At 43.6% G+C, this 27,228-nt stretch overlaps 1 protein-coding gene across 2 annotated transcripts in view; it reads right to left on the bottom strand.

The window, feature by feature from the left end:
• grin3bb (glutamate receptor, ionotropic, N-methyl-D-aspartate 3Bb) overlaps positions 1-27,228 on the bottom strand; it is a 113,050-nt gene that overhangs the window by 5,685 nt on the left and 80,137 nt on the right. For both annotated transcript variants that reach the window (XM_055861986.1, XM_055861988.1), the window contains exons 2-6: positions 23,526-24,166; positions 16,380-17,472; positions 16,096-16,241; positions 11,505-11,620; positions 2,096-2,247 (exon numbers count right to left, since the gene is read on the bottom strand). In XM_055861986.1, the coding sequence (XP_055717961.1) occupies positions 2,096-2,247; positions 11,505-11,620; positions 16,096-16,241; positions 16,380-17,472; positions 23,526-24,166 (2,148 nt within the window). The remainder of the gene's footprint in view (positions 1-2,095; positions 2,248-11,504; positions 11,621-16,095; positions 16,242-16,379; positions 17,473-23,525; positions 24,167-27,228) is intronic.

Below are 27,228 nucleotides of genomic sequence, written 5' to 3'. Positions count from 1 at the left end.
CTCCACTCTACCTTCTCCCCCTTCCTTCTCCCTCCCTCGTCCTCGCCCTGATCCAGTCGTGTTTGGTATGCAGGGGGGATAACTCATCCCATTAGAACTTAGGGCCAGAGTATGGATGGTGTTAGCCTGTCGAATGTGTTTAAGAGTGGGCCCATCCTCCGTCATATTGTTTCTGGGCAGCCGTAGCTCATCTCCCCCTGTTCCCCTCCCCACTCCGCTGTCCCTCAGCCTTTCCCCTCGAAATCCGTGTGAGGGGAAGGATTTGGAATGGAAATGAGGAATAATCTGTTCAATGCAGGCCACAGCAATTCTCGACCTCCTAATTATAGTAAAATAGTGAAACTGTGAAACACATTAAACTGTAAAATATATAAATGAAACTGTGAAAGATGAAACTGTGAAAGATAAAGATGAAACTGTGAAAGATATAGATGAAACTGTGAAAGATATAGATGAAACTGTGAAAGATATAGATGAAACTGTGAAAAATGCAAATTAGACTGTGAAAGATACAGATGAAACTATGAAAGAAGAAACTGGGAAAGATATAAATTAAACTGGGAAAGATGAAAGATATAAATGAAACTGTGAAAGATATAAATGGAACTGCGAAGGATATAGAGGAAACTGAAAGATATACCCTAGATATGTGGTTTATAGGGCTTTTTTAAAAACTTGTGCTGCAGTCACTCAGAGTTTCTCACATTGATCCAAGGCAGCTTGAAAATAACAGTCTGCTAATGTATATTTTCACATTCCCAATTCTAAATTTGAGCATCTTTAAGGGGCCGACATGGCCAGGTACACGATGACAAAAAAAATACTTAAAAGTTTATGACATCACAGTTCAAAGGAACGTCACCCGGGGCAAATCAAAAAATAAAAATCTTTCCTTAGCGGTGCTAACAGAAAAAACGTTGTTGTCGTGTGCAGCTCAGTCGAGACGAACGGTAGATGTTGTCATGTGGGAAACATCCGTGTTCTACCATCCATCCCTCAGTCACTCCCCAAAGTTAAATCGGGTGATAATTAGGTAATGACAAGACTGGGAATGGCTTACTCTCTCTCTCTCTCTCTCTCTCTCTCTCTCTCTCTCTCTCTCTCTCTCTCTCTCTCTCTCTCGCTCTCTCGCTCTCTCGCTCTCTCGCTCTCTCGCTCTCTACACACTCACTCACACACTCTCTCTCTTCAATGGGTCTGTGCAGACCACAAATCAGTGCGAGCTGATATGGTGTTGGCATTAGAAAAGCAATCCCAGAGTCTTCAGCTGCTGTCTGTCTGTCTGGGGAGCGAGAACCAACAGGTAAACAGCCCACATCGTCATGCTGATGGGACCAGACGGTTGCCCCAGTAACAGGGCAGCAACAACAATAAAAACCAGTTATGGAGTCAGTAATAGACAATGATGTATATAAATACTTGTTTATACTAACGGAGCCATTGGGTCAGGGCAGTTATACCAGCTCAGCAAGTTAGTAGCCTTGCTAAGCAATCTGGAACAGCTAAGTAGCCTTGTGCAAGTCATAACAGTCTTTGGTATGACTTGGCTGGGGATCAAACTCCCAACCTTCTAATCTCAGGGCGGACACTAACCACAAGGCATGAGTTGGAGTACTATACTATAAGTGCTTGAGGTTAAAGGATAACTTTAGGATGACGCACACTCCTGAGAGGATATCATAGACACACACAGAGGCAGAATCTAGCAATCAATATTTTCCCTAAACATCTGACACTGATGGATTCCAGACCGTCTGAAGAATGTCTGCAACCCAGACTTGCACAACTCTTAGAATGCATGCCCAATGGTTCATTCAAGTGGTATGCTAGAGTGGATATTAGAACAGAGCCAAACATCCAGTTTGACATGTCCAGATGTATGAGAATGGCCAAACCCAATGTCCATCAACTGTCTGCAACCAATGTGGTGTGCCTACAGGGGGCACCACTCCGCCACAGCCACACTCTAGCCTGGCGCCTGATCTGTTGGTGCTGTCTGCACAAACAGATCTGGGCCCAGGCTGACTTTGATGGCCATAGAAGTTGACAGGATAGGCCAAACAGATCTGGGACCAGGCCACAGATAGACACTCACCTCGGTGACGGCGAATACCCTCTTCCCACAGGGCACCACCTTGTACCACTTGTCGTGCAGCATGTCCATGTAGCCGTCTGACTTGTAGCGACTGATGAACTCTGACACGTTGTTGGTCAGAGGGGAGTTCTGCGGTAGGCCTATTCCATAGCCTGGGGGGGTGGAGAAAGAAAGCATAGTACAATGGGTATTGTAGCTTATAGAAATTCATGGGGAAAAAATAACTACTACAAGCTTAGAAAAAAGGGTTCTTCGTTTGTCCCCGTAGCAGAACAATTTCTGGTTCCGGGTTGAACACTTTGGTGGTGAAAAGGGTTCCACGTAGAACTTTGTATTAAAAAAAGTTATTTTCAGAGGGTTCTCTACTATGGTTCCAGGAAGCACCTTCTTATCTAAGAGTATAGATGAGATTATTTGATTATTTCTATGGTTTAATTCTATTTGTTCAGGTGATCCCATTGAGATGAAAAGCATCTTTTACAAAGGAGGACTCTCCTGTGAAGGAAGCATTCAACCATTTGTTACATAAAAGTAGGTACAATAGGCAAGGGTAAGATATTACTAGACGCAAACAAATGAAGAACAATATAAAAGGGTGGTTATGGAGGTAAACAACATGTTTACAATGTAGGCATGTAAATATGTTAAAGTTGTGGTGCGTTCCCTACCACAAGTCCCATGGCTTTGCTATCTGGGTAGAAACACTGACACGGACGTCTCACATCTGCTAAATAAACAGACTTTATTTTGGAGGCAACCATTTTTACACCATTCCACTTCAAATGCCCTAACTGCTTTAAAGATTTCTTTAAATTGTTTAGGCGGAGAACTGAGCAGCGGCCTATACTCGTATCATCCCAAACTTCATGCAGAGTGAGTTAACTGGCAGACCTAGTCTGGATCCTCTCCTCCTAAGGATATGAACACGTCATAAACCATGGCAAAACAAATCATAGAATTATAAGAAATTAGCTGTAACACTGCAACATCTTCTCTCAGCCTCATGGTTAAATGTGTCGAATAGCAGGACATTATCTTTAAAACAGCAAAAATTTCTCTCTCCCTCATAGTACAATGTGTAGAATAGCATGAGATTAGCTATATGGGGAAGGGGGGGGGCCGTGCTCAGACCTTGCGGGGGAGCCCTGCGAAACTGCGGTACGCTTCTGATCCATACCAAACCAAATCGGATGACCTTACCTTCAACCCTTTCAGAAGGGGGAACACAGGGCTTTGGTTATTATTATAGCTAAACCAGAATTCCTCCTCTACCTATACTGCTATTCCTGTACTTTACTCCTTTGAAGTTTTTAATGACATTTTGTGAATGAGATTTTCGATATCGGATTCTTGATTAACGTGGAACGATGGAAGGGGAAAAAAATCCCCATCTCGTGGTCGTCGGTAGCAATGGGAGTTTGAAGAAAGATTGATGGAGGAAGACAGAAACAGGACAAAGAAAAAGTGGAGTGTTCGGCACATCCATTATCTAATGACAAGGAGTGTGTGTGTGTGTGTTGGCTTTGACAGCAGAATTAATAATGAGTTTTGGTGGGCTGGGGATAACAGAGAGTGAGAGCCCAAGGATCATTGAGACACAACAACTCTCATTCCATCTCTCCCTCCTCCCTCTTCCCTCCCTCATCCCTAACGTCCATCTCAAAAATTGTATTTAATCAATGGAGGGGTTTACCTCTGCCTATCCATCCCCTCATCCCTCATGGCTAATGTCTGTCAGTCATCTTCCCTTCCACCCCCCCTCATTCTCCCTCACTCCCACCTACCTCTCCCAGCCAAGATGACAGATGCCAGACAAGCTCTGACATCAACACGTTTCATCAGAGCGAGACTGCCCGAGCATGCACACACACAGTCAAGCACACACGCACTGTCAAAGGCGTTTTTTGAATGAGGATATGTGCATATGCGTATGTGTGCGTGTGCGTCTATCTCTCTCACAGCCTGTCTGTCTCGGTCTGTCTGCCTGCCTGTCTGCCTGTTTGTCTGCCTGTTTGCCTGCCTGTTTGCCTGCCAGCTCCAACAGGTAAAAACAGCTGAACTACTACATTGTGTAAAGCATGTGCTTCAGTCTAATATTCTTAATTAATGCATCTGATATCCAATAAACATCCCTCTGTTTCCCATGAAGCCAACAGAGTCGGCCCCCTGCGCTGGCACAGACGTCCCTGTAGCCCAGTGTTAACGACGATGTTGTGCTTAGTAAAGGGCCTCTTTGAATCACAGTCATTAAATACTGGGTGGCTTTAATCACCAAATCGAAAGAGTCCTGGCACCTTCCAGGTCCCCTGTCTGTAGCCCACTACGACTCAGTCCAAAAACCGGAGACAAATAAAACCCAGAAGAGGCGGGGACAGAGATTCAGAAAGTCTTTTGAAAGAGTGAACTCTGTTTAAAGCGATAGTTCATCACTGCGTTTGTGCGGATAAATTGTTTTAGTATCTGGAAATGAATAAATATAGGACTAGCTGCCAACCAGAGAGAGAGAGAGAGAGTGTGAGTGAGTGAGTGAGTGAGTGAGTGAGTGAGTGAGTGAGTGAGTGAGTGAGTGAGTGAGTGAGTGAGTGAGTGAGTGAGTGAGTGTGTGTGTGTGTGTGTGTGTGTGTGTGTGTGTGTGCGTGTGCGTGCTATGATACTGGATGGAGTAATGAATACCGTGAGGAACCATGTAGATAAAGTGCAATAGAGGAGCGAGGGAAGGTAGAAAATACAATTAGCAGATGGGAGAGATGAGCTAGAAGAGGTCTAATTGAGCAAAACCCCAATTACTGTTTGATTGTGGATGACTGTCTAGAGGTCAGGGCCTAAAAATCCAGGGAAAAAGAGCAGGAGTTACTGTACATGAAAAGAGAAGGTGTTAATCTGGTTCCATACAAAAATCCCTCTTGCCTTGTGAAAATACTCACCTGGAAAAATCACCTCGCAAGAGAAACCAGTTGATCAAGTAATCAAGTACTCACAAGGCTGTTTCATGAAATATTGTGATGTAAAGGAAGTGCTAGCATTTTTTTTAGTAGGGGGGGGGGGGGGGGTTCTTTTCAGGAAAGCAGTGAAACAGCTTGAGTCAAATGCAATTTGATTGCAAAGTCATTGCTTCCCCTATTGCCATTCCAGAGTGGGTGACTTAGTCTCATGAAAGATATCTGGCAGACAAAATTCATAAGTTTAAAATCTTCAAATGAGAGGAGGGAACTTTCGCCCCAGTCTGAGGGCCTGAGTGCTCTGGACAAGTTTTCATCAAGGATCTCTCTGTACTTTGCTCCATTCATTATTCCCTCAATCCTGACTAGTCTCCCAGTCCCTGCCTCTGAAAAACATCTTCACAGCATGATGCTGCCAATACCATGCTTCACCGTAGGGATGGTGCCAGGTTTCCTCCAGACATGATGCTTGACAATCAGGCCAAAGAGTTCAATCTTGTTTCTCATGGCCTGAGAGTCCTTTAGGTGCCTTTTTACTGAGGAGTGGCTTCCGTCTGGCCACTCAACAATAAAGGCATGATTGGTGGAGTGCTGCAGAGATGGTTGTCCTTTTGATAGGAACTATGGAGCTCTGTCAGAATGGCCATTGGGTTATTGGTCACCTCCCCTGACCGAGGCCCTTCTCACCCAATTGCTCAGTTTGGTCGGGCGGCCAACTCTAGGAAGAGTCTTGGTGGTTCCAAACTTCTCAAATTTAAGAATGATGGAGGCCACTGTATTCTTTGGGACCTTCAATGCTGCAGACATTATTTCGTACCCTTCCCCAAATCTGTGCCTCGACAAACTCCTGTCTCGGAGCTCTCCGGACAATTCCTTCGACTTCATGGCTTGGTTTTTGCTCCGACATCCACTGTCAACTGTGGAACCTTATATGGACAGGTGTGTGCTTTCCAAATCATTTCCAATCAATTGAATTTACCACAGGTGGACACCAATCAAGTTGCAGAAATATCTCAAGGTTGATCTAAAACAGGCTGCACCTGAGCTTAATTTCGAGTCTCATAGCTAAAGGTCTGAATACTTACGTAAATAAGGTATTATTATTTTATTTTGTATAAATTTGCAAACATTTCTAAAACCTGTTTTCGCTTTGTCATTATGGGGTATTGTGTGGAGATTGATGAGGATTTTTTTCTATTTCATCCATTATAGAATAAGGCTGTAACGTAACAAAATGTGTTAAAAGTGAAGGGGGCTGAATAGTTTCTGAATACTTTCTGAATACTTTCTGAATGGGTCATTCCACCTCAAAAAGCACAGAAAGAGGATTTTGGCACCCACCATCTCAGATTGTTCTCAAATCGTTTCTGTAGTTCGTAACAGATACGATTAGCATTCACGAAACATTATTTTGTGGAAATATATCTCTGAGAAATTAAGCTACAGTAATTGATTGCACCCAAATTGGCCATGTTAATTGATAGGATTTATATAATATTCAATTAATTTAGTACCCATATGGTTTATGAACTGATACACAAAACAACGCTGGATTCAAAACTTAAGAGTTTTTCAATTGAAAGTATTATACAAAATTCTTGCAATTAATAGAATGTTATATATATATGGGGGATACAATCATCCCAGCTCTGCAAATGTTGCTGTGTAGAGACAGAATCATTAGATCATTTGTTTTGGTACTGTCCATAAGGAGCTTGTTTTTGGTCGCAGGTTTAGGAATGACTGAAAAATTGCATCATATACCTGGAGCTAACTCACCACTGTTGGGTGATTTAAAAAGTCATAGTCAATTGATCAATAATATAATAATACACTTAGCAAAATTGTTTATCTTTAATTTACAATCTGTTGAAACTGTGAGAATAGAAAGTTTCAGAACTTTTGTGAAACATCACAGCGCAGTTGAAAAGTATATGGCAAATTGAAATCAAAACTGGATGATGTTCAGAGATAGATGGGAGATGAAGGATGGAACTAACAAACAAAAGATAACTATTGTAAAATGTACTGTGTCCATAAAATCTATATAGTATTTATAAGCTGGAAGTAGAGGCATAAGTGTTGCTGTCCATCAGTTTACTCCAATTATTGGCAAAGTTAGGGGAAAATAATAAAGGGAAATATATATTACAAAAACAAAATATGGAGGATTGCAAATGATGCAGACAATTTCATTGATAGAAACCACCATCTATCTGCAATATTGAAGCTGATCTACCCCATATTTTATTTTTGAATAAATACATATATAGTACCCAACATCAGATTAGGACCAAACTTCTTCTTACCAATGAGTAAGACATGAGGAATACATTTGTTTTGTCAAAAGACCCCCAACCCCACCCCAACAAACAGTATACAGTATCAGTTCTATGTTTGACAAGTAGTATGGAGCTGTGGCTTGGAGTATTGCTTCTCTATACTATGTAATGTATTCCCTGTGAATCTGGTGGGGGTTTTTCCCCCCTGGTCAGAGAAATTAGTAATTGAAGTTGCTAGCATTATTTACCATGAAGAAGTGAAAAGCACCAGGTTCTGACCACTAGATGCCGCTGCTACTGCTATACCGCCACACTCTTTATCCATTTTGCTGGTCTCGGGTTTATTAAATAGATCACAACATTTCCTTTGCCACTTTGTGTAGAAAACCAATAGATGTGTCTCATTATGAAAATAATTGTGTGCTCATCCTCACAATTAAAGCCAGTCCTCCATTAAAGCCATTCAGTTTGTGCTAATAGCAACCTAATGCTTCAACCCAACTTTCCTTGCATAGTCCAACAAGTGGCCGCTCTCTGCGAGGGCTATTCCTATGCAAGACTTTTCCTACAAGCCCAAAACTTTGATGGAGAAATGGGCTAGGGACTAAAATGTTGTGACAACCCTAATAAAATAATGAATTGCATGGCAGTCTTATGTTTTTCAATAAAATGATCAGGAAACTGTATTTATTGTGATAAGTGACAATTACCATTAAAACCAATGCAAGGTTCATCTGTGTTCAGGTGTATCTAGAGTGCGGTATTGTCCAGCTGTGGGCATAATAAGCACAGTTCCTTCCCCACATTCAGACAAACGGTTGTCAAGGGTGGCGGATATGAAAACAAGCACACTCTTATAAAAAAGAGTTCCTGAACGGTTCTTCGGCTGTCCCCGTAGGGAAACCCTTTTTGGCTCCAGGTAAAACCCTTTTGGATTCCATGTCAAAGCCACTGTGGAAATGGTTATACATTGAACAGAATAGGGTTCTCCTACGGGGACAGCCGAAGAACCCTTTTAAGTTCTAGATAGCACCTTTTTTTCTAAGAGTGCATGAACATTTTTTGTTTTATCCCAGTCTTCAGGGTGGTGCTCTGCCCCTTCAGGAGATAATGTATGGGAGACTGGCAGCGTGCTCCGTCCAGAGGCGGGCTGGGCTGCCAGTCTCACCAGTTTCACCATGAGGACGGTGACGAGGGGGTACGGTCTGCAGTTTGCTGTGTACCCTCCTCCTTTTTGTAGCGTCATTACGTCAATGGTCCTCGAGGTCCTAACGCTTGTCTTGAGAGAGGAAATTTCCTCTCTTATTCAAAAGCAGGCTATTCCGGTGGTCCCCGTGTAACAAATACAGAGCGGTTGGTACAGCCAGTACTTCTTAGTTCCAAAAGCGATGGAACGCTGCTTCCCATCATGGACTTGCAGATTTTAAGCAAGCACCTCAAGGTTTGCAAGTTAAAATGCTCACACTTTGCTGGCTATTCTAGTCGGTGCATGCCAGTCTATAGAGCTGAATGATGCGTATTTTCATGTGGCTATACATCCTCCCCACAGAAAGTTTCTGAGGTTTCATTTTGAGGGTGTGGCCTACGAGTTTCTGGTCCCGCACCTTTTCTATGGCGGTGAAGGCGGCTTTACCACCAGTGCTATGATAGCTGTGGTCCCTCTGGGACAGACATGCATCTGTTTCAGCTCTGGGTGATTGCTACGTGTCTGGGCGCATCTCGCCACTGCCATCGGACAGCTCAAGGCATCCCTGTCTTGCTTAAGGGCTTGCATAAGCCTCACTCGGCTGGGATGAGACCCTTATCAACTACGACCACCGCTGCCGCTCTTCCCCGGGCCTCAGACAACCCCGGAAGACCCTTTGCCAGCAGCCACAATCTGTCTCACAAAGTCAGCCCGACGCCCAACAGACGTTGAGCCCAGCCGGAGGCAATGGTCACACAAACTGGTCCGAGCCAAAGCCTCCTGAGCGTGTTTCCACACGCTCACAGAATTAGCTACACAAGCAGAGTAGAAAGTAAGCAGAAAGTAGTTAGCTTTTAGCAAACACAAAACCGATAGCAAGACCCAAAACTCGAACATCTAGGGGGACGAGTACTCTCTCCCCACTAACAGACACCTAAGTCGGAGCTGAATCTCGTAGTCTTCGTGTGCTTGAACAGTTAGTAAATTGCGTGGCACGTTCTTCCTTCAGGCAAAATATCTGCATCCATTGGCCCGTTGGGTGTGATTTCTTCAGGTGAATATGATTGGTCGTGGACTCCCATAGTATGTTATACCGAGTGACTGACTGAAAAGGAACTATTGGTTTTCTACCCAAAGTTGGAAAGAAAACATTGTGATCTATTTAATAAACAGAAGAGACCAGCAAAATGTATGAAAATGTGTTGGTATAGTAGGAACAGCAGCATCTAGTGGTCAGAACCTGGTACTTTCACCCTACTTTATTAAGGTAAATAATGCAAGTGACTTCAATTACCAATTTCTCTGGACAGGGTTGGAAAAACCATCATCAGATTCACAGTGAATACATTTACATAGTATGGAGAAGCAATGCTCCAAGTCGCAGCTTCATACTACTTGTCAAACATAGAAAACTGATACTGTATACTGGTTGCTGGGGTGGGATTGGCATGGGGTGTGGGGGGGTGCGTGGGTGGCTATTGTTTTTTGGGGGGGATTTCTTATGTCTTTCTCCTTAATAGGAAAAGGTTTGGTCCAAATCAGATGTTGGGAACAAAATTTATTGGACATTATCTGAATCTTATCAATTAAAATGGCCAATTTGGGTGCACTCAATTAGCTTCCTTTCTCAGAGATAAAATGTTATTTCAACAGAATAATGTGTAAGGAATGCCAATCTTGCCTGTTTCTAACGAAATAAACCATTTCAGAACAATCTGAGATGGTGGGTGTCATGGCTTGCTGAAATGACATGAGACAACTCTCCCGGGTGAAACATTTCAGGAGGAAAAGGTAAAACGCAAATCAGGAGTGTGTGTGTGTGTATCTGTGTGTGTGTGTGTGTGTGTGTGTATCTGTGTGTGTGTGTGTGTGTGTGTGTATCTGTGTGTGTGTGTGTGTGTGTGTGTCTGTGCATCCTGCCCAGTGATGAATCTGAATACACAGCATGAGCTGACGTTCTACATAGCCAACACCGCAGGCCTGCCCTTTCAGTCTAATAAAAACAGTGTCTAGATGACAGCCTCTTCCATTACTGTTCCACCTCTTCCCCATTCCTTCTATTACCGCTCCCAACCTCTCAAATGAAAGTGACGTGTCCCACGGAAACTAAATAAGCCTTATCAATATCTTATGACAGCTAAAGTTTACAGCCCGGCTCCTTGATTCTATATCTCAGTAGGTATGCAATATTGGGTCAGGGTCAAGGAGGGATGCTTCTCTGAAACAGTGCTCTTCAATCCTGGTTGAAGTTGAGACCCAGAGGGCATGCTGGCTTTTGTCCTATCCCTGCACAAATACATCTGATACAGATAACCAAGTACTCATCAAGACCTTGGTGAACTGAATTAGGGTTGTGTTATTAAGGGACGCAAATTACATTTAGTTCAACATTTAAAAAAAAACGAGTTTCTTACTAGTTCAAGAACTAGTATGTCTCCATTTCACGCTGTTTCATGCAGGGTTGGAGTAATAGCCTGCACACTCTGTGGGTCTCCAGAACCCATTACTAACTGCTATAGAAAAGGTTGACGGTGAAAAGACAACCTTAATGCGTGGACAATGTGGGAGCAGGAATGCAGAAAGACAAAAACAGAAAGGCGCGGCGCGGGAATCTGTTTCCACTTATTTCTCGTAATCCTGCACCGGCTCTCAGAGACAGGGGGGGTGTGGTGTTGATTCAGACAAAATAGCAGCAAACATATTTGAATAATTACATATTCAAATCAAAAGAATGTGAATTTGAGATGTGGGCGAACTTAAAAACAGGGAGAGGACGGGGAATACAAACACACAGACAAACAAGTGCATGCCCACCTATACACTGGGGCACTCAAGCAAACACACACTCGCACACACACATAAAAAGAGATGTACACTGTAACGCACATACACATAAACATGCACAGGCAGACATACAGCCAGCATACACACACAACAGAAGATAAGAGCCACCACGTTTGAGGTCAAAACAATGCTGTGTTGGGGTGCACAGGGTTTCTTACCTTCGATGGCGAAGGGTTTGCCCACGGTGAGCAGCTTGCAGTCTGCGTCGATGGACACCTCGTAGTCCAGCAGGGCCTTGTCCATGATGAAGGCATCAAGCTGAGGGGGATCTACCCTTCAACACACAGGGAGAAGGGGTTATAGACAGAGAACAGGGAACAATGGAACACGCCACAAAACGCATGACAACAAAAGTCATGTCCTAAACGCTAGGCCTACACACCAAATAGACCACGTCCCAATCGCCACACACCAAACAGAACACGTCCCAATCGCCACAAACCAAAAAGGCCAAGTTTGAAATAGATCCCAATCCTACGCACCACACACCAAACAGGCTATGTCCCTAAAAAAACTTTTACCAATCGCCATAAACACTCGTCTCTGTACCTCATCCGGCCTTGGGGACATTTCCTCCCTCATTCCAGATGTAGCACATGACCCTCATCACCATCATGATTATACTTCATGTCTCAGTGTAAATGGGGGACCGCTAGGGAAATTGGGCAGAAGGAGAATAGTAAAGAAAAGCCATTAATCGCCTGTCCGACCAAACAAGACTGGAATGAATGCAGAGTACACTGACTGAGGCAATGGCAAAATAGGAGAACACCCAAATCAGGCACTCAACTTTTTTTATGGCGTGACCCCTAACTAGGCACATTAGCTGAACCAGAGAGGATTATGGGTCATGGGAACTATCGTAATGCAGGCTCAAGATGTCATAATGGCACATTGTTATGTGTGTCAGCTTTCGGGTCCTCTGCCTTCAATTGTAAGGAGTGGATGACCTCATGGGTAAGAAATCGCCTGTGAATATTACTGGCAATTTTCTGGCACTTTGGCTGTTTAATCAAACCATCCATCAAACCATCCACTTAGAGGAGTTGTATTGAGTTATTTTGCAACTGATTAAGAGCCTGGAACAGAAGTTACAGGTCTTTGTAAACTCCTGTCTCAAACAAATCCTGCTCATATGGTTGCCTGAGCGGATCTCTAATATAGACCTGTAAAGAAGATCAACCAGAAGCCTGTTTCGGAGTGGAAATGGAGCCAGGTTGGTCACACGGCCCAGAGAGGCCCGGAGAACATTGCAAATCCTTGGAATCCTCAAGGCAAGCGAAGAAGAGGACGTCCAACAATGACCTGGCGCAGATGTCTAGGAGCAGAACTCAAGAAGATCCGCTTGTCATGGCCTGAGGCAAAGAATGCGGCCCAAGAACGGCAACAATGGAAAACTTTAGTAAACTATGTTCCTCCAGGGACGAATAGGAGTAACCTTTTACACTCGTACCTGTATATGGTTGAAAATGGCACATTTGGACACTGATAAGCGCCTAATTTGGAACGCAGTGGCTGTACAGTAACATGCTATACATGATGTCAGAGCTCAGGGTGTCCACTTCACAGCTCTGTATGGATTTTGACTGACAGCCATCCTGAACTTGAGCACCGTGCTCGACAAAATGATGCCACCATTCCTCCCGCTAATTAGGCAACTTTTGCAAATGTTTTATTGTCTGAATGGTGGAAGCTGTAAATTATAAGGACTCAATGCATTTTGAAAGATGAGACGTTGAGGATTATAATAAATACGGCTTTTATGTCATACAAGCAATCCAAACACCTATGAGTCCAAATGTCCACTTCTCATTTTCATATAATAAAACCTATGTATTTCACAGTGTCAACGTTTAGGAAGACTATGTTTGATGTACAGTTACAAGATGACATGGCTTTACACCATACGTTGTCCTGAAGAGAATGAGTCTATGTTTGCTTTAATTGTAAAGAAAATTTGCCAAGGACCACACATCAGAATGCACTCATGATCCCACTCTATTACGATCTGCTTCTCTGAATTGCCTAGTAAAAGCCTAACATTGTAAAATCGTATCTTATCATTTAGCTAGTCATGTTAGCAATTTATTGCACTATCAACTTATGCTCACCTGACCCAGATGGCAAATTTATAATTCACCGTTTTTGAATTATGTAAACAACAACAGTAATTGTGTAACGGCGAAGAAGCAGGGCCGTGTTCCAAAGAAAACAACTACAAGTGTGTGCTTGCTCTAGTTCCTCAACGGCCCAGCTATGAGAGCTCAGGAAGCTACTTGTAGTTGAAGACTCTTCTTTGAGTCCTAAAAGTGCATTGAAATGACTTAGGAACTGTGTAGACTTTGGAGAGGTGTGTGGACACTTCGAAAAACCAGTTAAACCTCTCACTCAAACACTTGTCATTTTTTGGTCAAATTTTCCAAGAATATTCTTATCATGTTAATGAATGTATCTAGAGTATTTTCAAAAACAAATACGGCGAAAAGTAAAGGAAATGTAAAATGCACATAAAATCTACCGTTTAGATAAAATCTACAATTTGGATTCAGTGTGGTGTCCTCACTTTTAATCTAATAATTGTCCCATAATCTCCAAACTGCTCCTTTTTAATTGCTACAATGGTTATGCATATGCTTTCCATATTCTCTTCTGTAAGAAACATTTAAATGTAGCCCTATCCATGTACGCCAAATCCAAATCCATAATGTAATTAAGGGTAAATCCATTTAAATTCTATCACTTTTTGACATCATCCCTTTTGATTTAAACAAAACTTCACATATATGTTAGTCCGTGGAAGAAGTGGTCAGAAAGGGACTTTTTGGACCTGAATGCCAAAGCATTCAGGAGATAAAGGTGCTCAAAGATTACCTATTTTCCACACCCCAACACACCATGAGACGACATCCATGTCTTCACCACTGGAAAAGATAAATGGTTGAGTTTGACATCATTTGGAAGTTTACAAACAGGGTTGTCAAACTATTTGATAATTTCTTGAAAATAAATTATGACATTTTTTTTAACCTTTAATGTAAATTAGAAGTTATTTTTACATCATCTGAGGTTTTTGTGTTGTGCCCACCATTGGATGACACACAACGTGCTCATAAATAGAAGGTGGGTGTCATTTCAGTCATATAAATATATTTCGTAGAATGGACCTATTCCTTCAGAACACTGTAATTCAGCTGGTGCTCCATTGAAATTGAAATCAAATTGAAATCGTAACTTCTAATTACTATCCCGGAGATGGCCACCGGTCCATCCACCGTCGAATGTTAACACAAATGGTCATATCTATTCTATCTATATTTCTTTAATTTCAATAAGTTTCTGATGGAGAATTGACAGCATAATTTAAACCAACAGATATTCCCATTGAAGTCAATATTTTCTGATGTGTGGGCCTCAAAACATCTTTGTAGTACCATTTGAAAGTTAAAATTTCAATTTTATTCCCATTTGAGTTAATTTGTTAGCCAAAACATGACACCCACCTTACATTCAAGAGCACGTTGTGTCTCAGCTGATGCCGGCCACAACACAAAAACCTCAGATGATGTATAATATGGTCTAAGCAACAACATATGCGAATATGAAAAGAAAGAAGTTTATTCGTTTTTTAAATAATTGACGTTTAAGGTAAACAGTTTTTTTTCAATAAATTACAAAGTTGTTTGACAACCTTGTTTGTAAGTTTTTAATTGATATCAATCTCAACTGTTTATCTTTTCCAGTGATGAAGAAATGGATGTCTCATGGTATGGTGTGGTATGCAAAATAGGTCAACTTTGAACACCTTTAACTCTCTTCAATGTTTTGGCATTCAGATCCAAAAACTCACTTTCTGACCACTTCTATAATGGGTAAATACGTATAGAAGGTTTCGTTCAAATAAAAAGGGGTGATGTCAAAAAGTGATTGAATTCAAATGGATTTACCCTTAAGTAAGTATTTGCAACACAATACAAAAACATATCTGTATATGGCTACTGGCTAGCATAGTCAAAAGATCTAACAAAGCAAAGATAGGCGGATCCACATTCCACACAGTCACACACACAAGCTCAAATGCCAGCTGTCTTCTCTCTCCTCGTTTGAATTGAACTATAACCTCTTTCATCCACCTGAAGTTCAACCCTGTGTAGAGAGCCATTTTGTTTGTGTTTGCTCCCTTTCACATTTCATCTTTTTTTGAAGCAATACCACTGGGCTCTCCTCTCCTTTGCCTTTCTCTTCTGTCTGCCTGGATGACAGACCTTTGTCTGAGAACCACAACAAACACTTCTCCCGTAGGAGGGAGAGGAAGACAGAAAGAATTCAAAACTCTTTCTTGACAGTAGAAAGAGAAAGTGTCCATCTACTCTGTGTTCTACTTTATCCACCTCTAGACAAATAACTTTAACAACACTTAGAAACACTCACAAGAATTTGGAGTGGCAGGTAGCCTAGTGGTTAGAGCATTGGGCCAGTAACCGAAAGGTTGCTGGATTGAATCCCCAAGCTGACAAGGTAATAATCTGTTGTCTACCCCTGAACAAGGGGGGCCTAGTTAAATAAATAGCATTTCTTTGGCTATAGGGCAGGGGTGCTGTGGACAATCTTACTCTTGGAAACCTACTTCAGAAGCAGCTGCTCATTAGGACCTTGATTAGCTGAATCGGGTATGTGAGTGTAGGCCTGGAACAAATCTTGCACACCCTGTAGTTCTCCAGGAGTGGGGTTGTATATGTTTTGATCTCTTACTTGAGGGTGGACACTCCATCAGGTGTGGTGGGCTCATTGTAGCGCCTCATGTACTCGTGCATCTCTGGGAAACTCTTCTTCATGTACTCCTCGGCACTGCTCTCCCTCACCGTCCCAAACCTGAAACCATGGGACGGGTGGTGGAGCTAGGTAGGAAAAGAGGGAGGAGGAAGGGAGAGGGGAAGAGAGGGAGATTGGGATGGGGGAGAGAGAGAGGAAAGAGTTAATAATCAAAATAAATAATTACAGACAACATTAAAATAACTATTAAGTGTGGGTTTCACCTTGGCGTCGTGGATCCCCGAGAGCTCCTCGAAGGTCTTCTCGCCGACCATGACGGCGGCCAGGTTGGCTGTATAGCTGGACAGCACCAGCAGGCAGAAGATGGCCCACAGGTTCATCAGAAACCGACCCGTCCAGCACTTGGGCGTCTTGCTGGAGACCGTGCGGCCGAACAGGATGGCGTAGCACAGGTTGAGCGCCGACGAGTAAGAGAAGACCCGCAGGCGGTTGCGTCCGTGTGGCGTCATGCCAAAAGGGCTTTTCCACTCGTAGAGGGTGAGGAAGAGGGCGGTGATGTGCAGTGCCACGAAGATACCCACCCACATGGACCAGTGAAGGGGCCACATGAAGGCGCCAATGGGCGCCGCTGTGTCCTTGCTGCGCACCAGGATGCCTAGCGAGGTGGAGAAGAAGGGCGACGTGAAGTCGATGACGCGGCTACGCACTGAGTTAATGCTGAATGAGGTGACGGCCATGTCGGCCACGCCATTGAGCAGGTCGCCCACCAGCCCTGTCCAGCGGCCGCTCTTCGACGCTCCATACTTCCCGTCACCCACGATGTACAGGTCGTACTCAAAGCGCAAGTCCTCTGCCAGTTTCTCCAGCAGGTCAATGCAGTATCCGTAGCAACACTTGCTGTAGTCCGTGGGCAGGAAGGTAGAGTTTCCCGAGGCACGCTCGCTGAAGTAGCTCTCCAGCATGTCCGAGCTGTTCGTCCCTGCATCCAGGCAGTACTGTCCCGCCGGGCAGTTCCCGTCCTCATCGACTTCCCGCGTGAATACAAAGGGATGCTCCACCAGGGTAACTACCCGCACCCGGCTGTCTGCCACAGGCATGCCTGGCTGCCACCGGCCCCCACTCCTCTGGCCCTCCCCCCGGTCGTGGCCCTTGCCATTGGGACCCTGCCAAAGGCTCTGGTCCTCCACCTTCAGGCGGCCCCCCTCCCAGCTGCCCACCGTCACCCAGGTGGGCTGGCCCACCGCATCCCGCCGCAGGCTCCAGATGTGGAAGCGCTGAGAGGTGAGAACCCGGGACAGGTTCCTCTGCACCGACACCGGCCCTGTCAGCCCTGAGAACGACGTGTTAGACAGGAATCTATGGGCCAGAGGAGATCACATTAGATTCAGACTATTTATTGCATGCACTTGTGAGAGTCCGAAGCCAGCGCATAATAAATCACCAGTGTTTCCCATAGATTATTTCTTATGGTGTGGTGGGGGGAGGGGAGGGGCATGTATGGACTCCAATAGCTTCTTGCCAGAGGGATAGTGAGTCAGACTGTACAGTTTCAAACTTACTGTACAAAATGGATGGACAGTGAACTGCATAGAAGTGAGTGACACATCTGACCTGCAGCACAGTCTAGACAGACACTGGTACTGTAGTACAACATGTCGAAACCCGGATTGGCATCTATTGAAGCCAAACTAATCCACCCTGCACCTGCAGCAAGGCCAACAGTGTATCATCACAACCCTGACTGACAGCTAGATGTTTTCCTGTGGCTAGGATTAGCTGTTTTCTGACTGGCACACTTTGGGCCTCCTCACAGACTGTAAACTCTAGGCTCAGCTTTGTCAAGGAAAATGTAGTGTCCCACGGGGCACGCCACATCCTTTCTATATAGAAATGTGGGTCCTATTTGGTTGAGACATTGAACAATGAGATTTCAAACTTTATTCGCACACTGAAAAAGACAGCCAGAAGTTTGTTGAATCCCCAATGTGTTATCACTATGCTTTCTACCATTTAAAAGTAAAACCAAATTCCAATGGAAGAACAATGTCTGATTTTTGGTTTAATGTCATCTAAATGTGTTAGCTGCGCTTTAAACATTTTAAAAGCACAATAAATGGGAATACAATGTCTGATATTTGTATTTATACAGCAACTTAATGTGTCGTATAAATCACTGTGCACAACCAAATGACCTGGATTGCAGTTGAGATTAATACATTAAATTACTGTACATTAGTGCAAGTGATCAATGCTGTTCAAGACTCTGCACTGATTATTATGGCAATTGTGAAGATCTGCGACATTTGCATGCTATATTGAACATGCACGCTTTCTATGATTACATAAGAAGACATTTATAGTTACATTAGTCTAACCTCAAAATGTTGAATAAATAAATACTGTAAGATAGCCTTAACTTTAGGCTATTTCCTGTATTAGAAAAAGATGATGGAATTGTGTTTGGTTGACAATGGAGGATAGTTTCATCTGAGCCACTGGCTTAATCCTATTCTTTAACTTAGATTGTTGGTTTAGTTGGAGACGTGAATCCAACATACCATTTGATAACTCGTCAACAAGTTAATAGGCTATTTACTATATTGCAAAAGTTATATTAAATTGTTTGGATGTCAACAAATTCCAGTTTATCTACAAATGAATAATGTATATGTTGGATTCACGTCTCCATCTCAAATAATAATCCGTGTTAAAGTGCATTTGAAGCTTGATTTGATTTAGTCCTATTCTTTAACTTAGATTTTTGGTTGAGACGGAGACGTGAATCCAACATATCAATAATTCATTTGTAGACAAACTGGATATTGAATTGTGTTTGGTTGCGCAACCAAATATAAGCATATGAAGGAGATGTGTCTTCTGCTTGGATAGATGTGTCTTGTTCTCTGTTAAGCCTACCTTTAGGAATGACTTCCATTGCAACAGTGAATATATTTAGTTATTAATAGGTCTCTCAACAATCATTCTCACGATAACAGATTGGTAGTAGTCAGTGACAAATGTAAAAGCTGGGCTTGTTTAAAACCCTGGATGGGAGACCAAATGAATAGCTGTAGATCAACTCTCCAATAGGAGATGCTGCCGAACCTATTGTTTTTTGTTTGTGTTTTATAGTTGGTATAACGTTGAACATCTGAAATTGTTTCAAAGGTACAAATTCAACATATTTTATACATGGTTTGTCTAAGTTGAAAATTGGTTACAATGATAACAATCATTGGGTTGACATTTCACCCTCAAAACAACAGTTGATAACTTTTTCAAATCCACGTAGATTTGACAAAATGTCTGCCTCGGATCCATGTTTAGCGAAACATTAGCCACTAGTGGTTAGCCCTCCAATTAGTTACGGCATATGAGTTTAGCTTAGCCTAGCGAAGGGGTCACTTCAGGATATTCAGATCCAGCCAATCCCATTGGCTAAGGGCAGTTGTGACAGTCATGTTGAGTCATGAGGAATGTGTGCGGCCAATTATAACTGAGGTGGCGCCGCGTGACCGCTGCTGAACTCCTTCCATCCAAAAGAAAAAGGCGGAGGGATGGATGAATCAGAAAAGGGTAAATTGGCTCCATACCTTTAGGTAATTAATTTCTCCCTATCTCAGCCTATATAGCCCTCCACCTCCCCTCCTTCTCCTCAGTCCCACAAGAGGGAAAAGGAGCTGATGAATGCCATTACATCATTACATGGAAAGGCTATGCGTTTCTCTTTACCAGTAGCTACAGGTTGTAATTACTTAAAAGCCCCCCCCCCCCAACCTGTACCTTTTGGGTTTCTCTACTGCTCCTCTCTTTACTCACTGCCGTCCCTCGTGTATTTCTCTCATATTCCATTCCTTCCTCCCCCGAAGCCCTCTTCACTCTAATAGCTGTTCTGTTATGTAGCTGTTATGTGTCTAAGTGCCATCATGATTATGACACTTCATCATGGAGTTGTTCTTGAGCAAAACGTCGTCGTAAGCTCGACATCGTCGATCTTTACTAGGCACAAGGCACCCGGTGCAATCCCATGAATTTGATGGCCCTCTTAAATGACTTGGTAGAACTGAATATAGTTATAATGGGGTGATTTCCAAAATGTTTCTCATACGCGGAGTCGCCGTAATGTTGTAATCATTCTCCTCTGTGTTGAAGCCCCAGGCAACAAACTCTACTCTTGAAGCTTACTGCTCACTACGGGAAAATGGCTTGCCTTTTTACGCCAATGAATAAATGTGATACACCAGTACTCTAGCAGTCCAGCTGCCACCACTTATTTCCTTCATAATTTCCACTATATTATTTTTTCCAACATGTTTTAGCTGAGTCGGGGTACAATTGGGCCCAATTGTAGCTCATCCTATTGTGTTTTTGTGCTGAGACACTGTCTGCATGGCTAGCTTGCGCGGCTGTTGTTACTCTGGTGCATGGCAGATACAGCGGGTGTAAAGCTGTGTGCTGCTGTCGCTCTGCTCTGAGCCACCGAGAGGCAGAGAGGGCTGTGGGCTCTTTTGATAAGGAAGCCTGCCTGCCTGGCTGGCTCCCCTATTTGGGAGGCAACTGACTGGAACTCATGAATAAAGCTTAAAGCTCTACCCTCCTCCACTTCATGTTTGTATTCCAGCTGGGTGCACGCGCACGCACGCGCATGTGTGTGTGTGTGTGTGTGAGACAGGAAGATAGAGAGTGTGTGCGTGTGAGTATCTGTCTGTGTGTATGCGTGTGAGAGAAAGTATTGTGTGTGTGTGTGTACGTGCGCGTGTGAGTATCTGTCTGTGTGTATGTGTATACGTATGCATGTGCGTGTACAAACACACTCTAGCCTCACTCCATACACAGGAGGCTGCATTTATCGCTGTGTTTGGAGGAGCTGCTCTGTGGTTAGGGGTGACTAGCAGTCTGACCTCAGCAAGAGATAGGCCTATTTGCAGACTCATGCAAACACTGGGAAAGAACCACTAGTCAACTGTCTATAGCACTTACCAAGTCCATTATAATAATATGGACCCAAAACCACTATATTCAGACACAACTTGGCTAAAAGGAGGAGATGTAAGAGTACGTATTTATGTACGTATGTACGGTGCATTTGGAAAGTATTCAGACCCCTTGACATTTTCCACATGTTGTTACATTTACAGCCTTATTCTAAAATCGATTAAATTGCTTTTTTCTTCATCAATCTACACACAATACCCCATAATGATGAAGCAAAAACAGGTTTTATACATTTTTTCTAATTTATTTGGCCCCTAAGACCCTCAGAAACTTTTACAGATGCACAATTGACAGCATCCTGTCGGGCTGTATCACCGCCTGGTATGGCAACTGCACCGCCTGGAACCGCAGGGCTCTCCAGAGGGTGGTACGATCTGCCCAACGCATCACCGGGGGCACACTGCCTGCCCTCCAGGACACCTACAACACCCGATGTCACAGGAAGGCCAAAAAGATCATCAAGGACATCAACCACCAGAGCCACGGCCTGTTCACCCCTCTACCATCCAGAAGGCGAGGTCAGTACAGGTGCATCAAAGCTGGGTCCGAGACACTGAAAAACAGCTTCTATCTCAAGGCCACCAGACAGTTAAATAACCATCACTAGCCAGCTTCCACCCGGCTACTCAACCCTGCACCTTAGAGGCTGCTGCCCTATATACGCAGACATGGAATCACTGGCCACTTTAAAAATGGAACACTACTCACTTTAATAATGTTTACATACTGCTTTACTCATCTCATATGTATATACTGTATTCTATTCTACTGTATTTTAGTCAATGCCACTCCAACATTGCTCGTCCTAATATTTATATATTTGTTAATTCCATTCTTTTACATTTAGATTTGTGTGTATTGTTGTGAATTGTTAGATACTACTACACTGTTGGAGCTAAGAACATAAGCATTTTGCTACACCCACAATAACATCTGCTAAATATGTGCATGTGACCAATTTTAAAATGTATTTTTTAAACGAAGAACATCAACTGGGCAGAGGATATAGCCATTGGACTTGGGGCTCTGCTGGGCATTTACCTCATATTTGGATTTTTGCCACTAAAATCATAATTAACACTGAGAACTAAAATATTGTGTTATTGTTATGCATATTGTTATCATTAATAATAACAGGGGGGGGTTGTCCAAAAATGAACCTCAAAACGTTCTTCAAAACGTTCTTCAAAACGTTCTTTGAGGATCCATTAAAAGGGATACTTAGAATAACATAGGGGTTCCCCTATACCCCTAAAGGATACTCCAGGAAAATTTTATTTTTTAGAGTGTACCATAAAGGCCTGATTGGGGGAGTGCTGCTCTTCTGGAAGGTTCTCCCATCTCCACAGAGGAACTCTAGAGCTCTGTCAGAGTGACCATCGGGTTCTTGATCACCTCCCTGACCAAGGCCCTTCTCCCCCGATTGCTCAGTTTGGTCGGACGGCCAGCTCTAGAAAGAGTCTTGGTGGTTCCAAACTTATTTCATTTAAGAATGATGGAAGCCACTGTGTTCTTGGGGACAATCAATGCTGCATAACAATCAATGCTGCATCCTTCCCCAGATCTGTGCTTCAACGCAATCCTGTCTCGGAGCTCTACAGCCAATTCCTTCGACCTCAAGGCTTTGTTTTTGCTCTGATATGCACTGTTAACCGTGGGACCTTGATTAGAAAGGTGTGTGCCTTTCCAAATCATGTCCAATCAATTGAATTTACCACAGGTGGACTCCAATCAAGTTGTAGAAACATCTCAAGGATGATCAATGGAAACAGGATGCACCTGAGCTCAATTTCAAGTCTCATAGCAAAGGGTCGGAATACTTATGTAAATAAGGTATTTCTGTTTTTTATTTTTTTATTTTTTATTTTTTTTCGCTTTGTCATTATGGGGTATTGTGTGTAGATTGTTGAGGAACTTTTTTGATTTAATCCAATTTAGAGTAAGACTGTAACGTAACAAAATGTGGAAATTTTCCGAAGGCACTGTATGTACAATATATATGTATGCGGCAGGTAGCCCAGCGGTTAGAGAGGCAAGCCAGCAACCGGTTCGAATCCCGGGTCCGACGGGAAAAACCTGGTAGGATGAGAGCTGGCAACCGGAGGGTTGATAGCATTAAATCCTAGATGCCACTGTGTGCCCTTGTGCCCTTGAGCAAGGCACTTAACCCCCCACAACAGCAGCTCTCTGGGTGCCCAGTGGCAGCACCCCGTACCTCTCCAAATCCTGTGTATTTATGTGTGTCTTTCGGAGGGGTTGGGTTAAAAGCGGAAGTCATATTTCAGACGGACGCTGTGTGCAATTGACCAATAAAGTGATCTCAAACTTAATGTGATTGTGTGTATGTGTGTAAAATAATCCTTCAAACCTCCAGAGACTTTGTGAGTCAAAGATTAAAAGTAAACCAGCTTTACCTGGCGAGATACTGTCCGGACGAGGGCACCTCGTGCTTGTTGGGCTTGTCGTAGCAGTTGACCATGTTCTGGATGAGCGCCAGGTCGGGACGCACCACTGTGGCTGCTGCCACAGCTTGGCCCACCAGCTGCAGCGCGTCGCGGATGTAGAAGTCCAGCGGCTTGCGCTCCACCTCACCGTAGGCTAGCAGCCCCAGGGGCAGGCCGATGGAGTGCAGGGTGTCGGGGCTCAGCGGGTAGCCCAGCACCCAGTGCACTGTGGGCAGTGTATGCCCCAAGTCCTGGGCACTCCGCAGCACCGCCGCTGCACACTCCGGGTCGGCCCCGAACAGCAGTACCGCGGCTGGTGGCAGAATCTGACTTGGCCCCTGTCCCCGGAAGTGTTCCGAAAGGAAGTCCTGGATTTCGGATTCTGTGGGCCCGGCCCGGGTGAGGTTGAGGAGGGCTCGGAGGTGCCAGCGGGTGGCGCCCCAGCCAAGGCGGCTCTGGAGCTCCAGTAGTTCCAGCAGGCCAGCCTCCTCCCAGCCCTGGCACAGCACAGCCATGCCCTCCTGCCAGCCGCTCCGCTGGAGAATAGTCAGCAGCAGCTCTGACAGGCCTGACGGGGGGATCCGCGTAACCATCTGCAAGTGGAAGCGGTTCTGGGAGGAGATAGAGAGAGACAGAATAAGAAAGATTGTCAGATCTAAAGAAAAGGACAGGAGCATGAGTCATGCAATTGCTATAATCAAAGATAGCATTGCTCACCCTTGGTAAAGCACAGCTTTGTGAGGGTATGACATAGTGGTTATGTTACATTTGGCAGAGCAACCTACATACTGTATTGACTTTACACTCTCTTCAGTATGACATTTGCTTATAAATGAGTTGTGAACCATCTATGTAGGGCTTATAAAATGCATTATGAAGGCTTCATTTTCAAAAAGGAAAATAGATCAAGCTGGATATAAGAACCAAAACAAATTATTCAGTGAAATATTTTCGGAGAGACTACAACTCGACTCACTGACTCAAATTCAAACGCCCTCTGTGTGTTAAAGGATGGAGAAACATTTTTATCTATCAAAATGGTTATCTTTATAATCCCTTTTTCATTAAACAAAACTTTGAGCTTATGCTCTCCTAAGTCACATTTTGATTCAAAAAACTTTATCAACAGATGAAAGTGCCAATTTCAATCCATCTGTTGATTACCGCCACATAGCCATTCAAAGTTGGGCTACCCGTCTTCAGAACCCTCCCTGACATGCTGCTAATTTGCTTTGCTGCTGCAAGCACAACAGGAGAGACGGAACGCACAAATTGCAATTCATGCTTTGTCTCGTCGGGTTCCCCCCTTGTGTTTGTGGGTCTATGTTCGTATTCCCCTCTCTCTGACTCCTGCAACCTCAAACGTTACATTAAGCAGATGCTCTTATCCAGAGCAACTTACAGTTGTAAGTGAATACATAGCCATACTTTTTTCGTGCTGCTCCCCCATGGTAATCGAACACACAACCCTGGCGTTGCAAGCGCCATGCACTACCAACTGAGCCACATGGGACCCAGTCACTGGGACCAGTGCGTCAGAGGAGAAGTTGAAAGGTAAATGTTTGATACATGTGTGTTTGCAGGCAGCATCCACAAAGCATTTCAATGACGCTCATCAAAAGTTTCAGTATTCTTCTGCTCCAGACAGAGAGATCAAGGCATTGTTTCTCCTGGAACTGAGGGAGAAGTATCTTTGTAGTCAGATCCTCCCTTGGCATAGAGGAAAACAAAAGAGATGGAGCAAAACAAGAGCTGATCGTGGACTTCAGGAAACAGCAAAGGGAGCACCCCCCTATACACATCGACGGGAAGGCAGTGGAGAAGGTGGAAAGTTTTAAGTTCCTCGGTGTACATATCACAACAAACTGAAATGGTCCACACACACAGACTGTGTGGTGAAGAAGGCACAACAGCACCTGTTCAACCTCAGGAGGCTGAAAAAATGTGGCTTGTAACTGAATACCCTCACTAACTTTTACAGGTGCACAATTGAGAGCATCCTGTCAGGCTGTATCACCACCTGGTACGGAAATTGCACCGCCCACAACCGCAAGGCTCTCCAGAGGGTGGTGTGGTCTGCACAATGCATCAACCGGGTGCAAACTACCTGCCCTCCAGGACACCTACAACACCTGATGTCACAGGAAGGCAAAAAAGATAATCGAGGACAATAACCACCCGAGCCACTGCCTGTTCACCCCGCTATCCTCCAGAAGGCGAGGTCAGTACAGGTGCATCAAAGCTGGGACAGAGAGATTGAAAAACAGCTTCTATCTCAAGGCCATCAGATTGTTAAACAGCCATCACTAGCACAGAGAGGTGGCTGCCTACCTACAGATTGTTATCATTGGCCACATTAAGAAATGGAACACTAGTCACTTTAATAAGGCCATTTTAAAAATGTTTACATATCTCAAATTACTAATCTCATATGTATATAATGTATACTGTATCTTTCACGATCTATTCTTTACTATCTATTGCATCATAGCCGCTCTGTCACTGCTCATCCATATATTTTATACTTATATATTCTCATCCCATTCCTTTACTAGATTGTGTGTATTAGGTTATGTTGTGGAATTGTTATATATTACCTGTTAGATACTGCTGCACTGTCGGATCTAGAAGCATACGCATTTCGCTACACTCACAATAACATCTGCTAACCATGTGTATGTGACCAATAACATTTGATTTGAATAGACTGATGTTGCCCTCTAGACCAGGGGTGGGAAACTCTCTAGACCAAGGTTGGGCAACTCCCTTTGACCAGAGGTGGACAACTCCCTTTGTTTCATGAGCTGCTGAAAACATACATACAAGTACAGAGTGAACAAAAAGGTCATAAATGTGTCTGTAGTTCAATTTGAAGTGTACTGTGCACCTCTCTTTTTTTTTACATACATGTTAAAAGAATATGACTTTCTTTCTATCATCTCGACATTGCTTCTCTTCTTGTGGGTTGTTGGCCCTTGTGGGTTGTGTTGGCCCTTAGAAAGAATGGTGTGCAGATTGTCCACCTTTTGATGAGCTAAAGCTCAACATCACAGCTTACTATCAACTAATGTGTCAGTTAGTCAGACTTGACGATGACATACACAACGGCACACAACCAAAAATCCTGTCATCAAAGCATCTTACTTCTTATGAATACTCATAAGTACCTTTTGTGCCAGTTTTCGCCAAAGCCATGTGACGGGTGTTTATTATATAATTTATTATAACTACCAAACCAATCCTCTTAGTCAAAAAAGGATACCCACACACTGACTGTTGACTCCAAATAAAAGGGAAGGATTATCGTTATTTGTGCCACATCTCAACCATATCTTCACCGAGCTGGATGTAGTACAGTTTTAAAAAGCCTCTGATGCTTGATTTCCATCCAATTGGCGACAGAGTTTCAATATGCGCATTTTCCTACCAGAGATGTTTCTATCAAATTGACTTGTTGCAGATGAAAGGCTATGCGTGATGACATAGTGCGCATACAAATATATTTAGCTGTTGAATTCCAATGTACCGAATAAAAAATACAAGTTACATAGAGCACACTCGGATTTTAAACTCTGATAATGTTGCGTTATATAGCGAGTGTGCCCACTTTGGTATCTGCGCGCTGTTGGCTAGAGTGCGCGTATAAAATGAGATTATTATGGACAAAAAGAGC

Source organism: Salvelinus fontinalis, chromosome 14 (genome assembly GCF_029448725.1).
Source record: "Salvelinus fontinalis isolate EN_2023a chromosome 14, ASM2944872v1, whole genome shotgun sequence".
NCBI lineage: Eukaryota > Metazoa > Chordata > Actinopteri > Salmoniformes > Salmonidae > Salvelinus > Salvelinus fontinalis.
The sequence above is the reverse complement of the archived record's forward strand: the minus strand, read 5'-3'. Positions and strand labels throughout refer to the sequence as shown.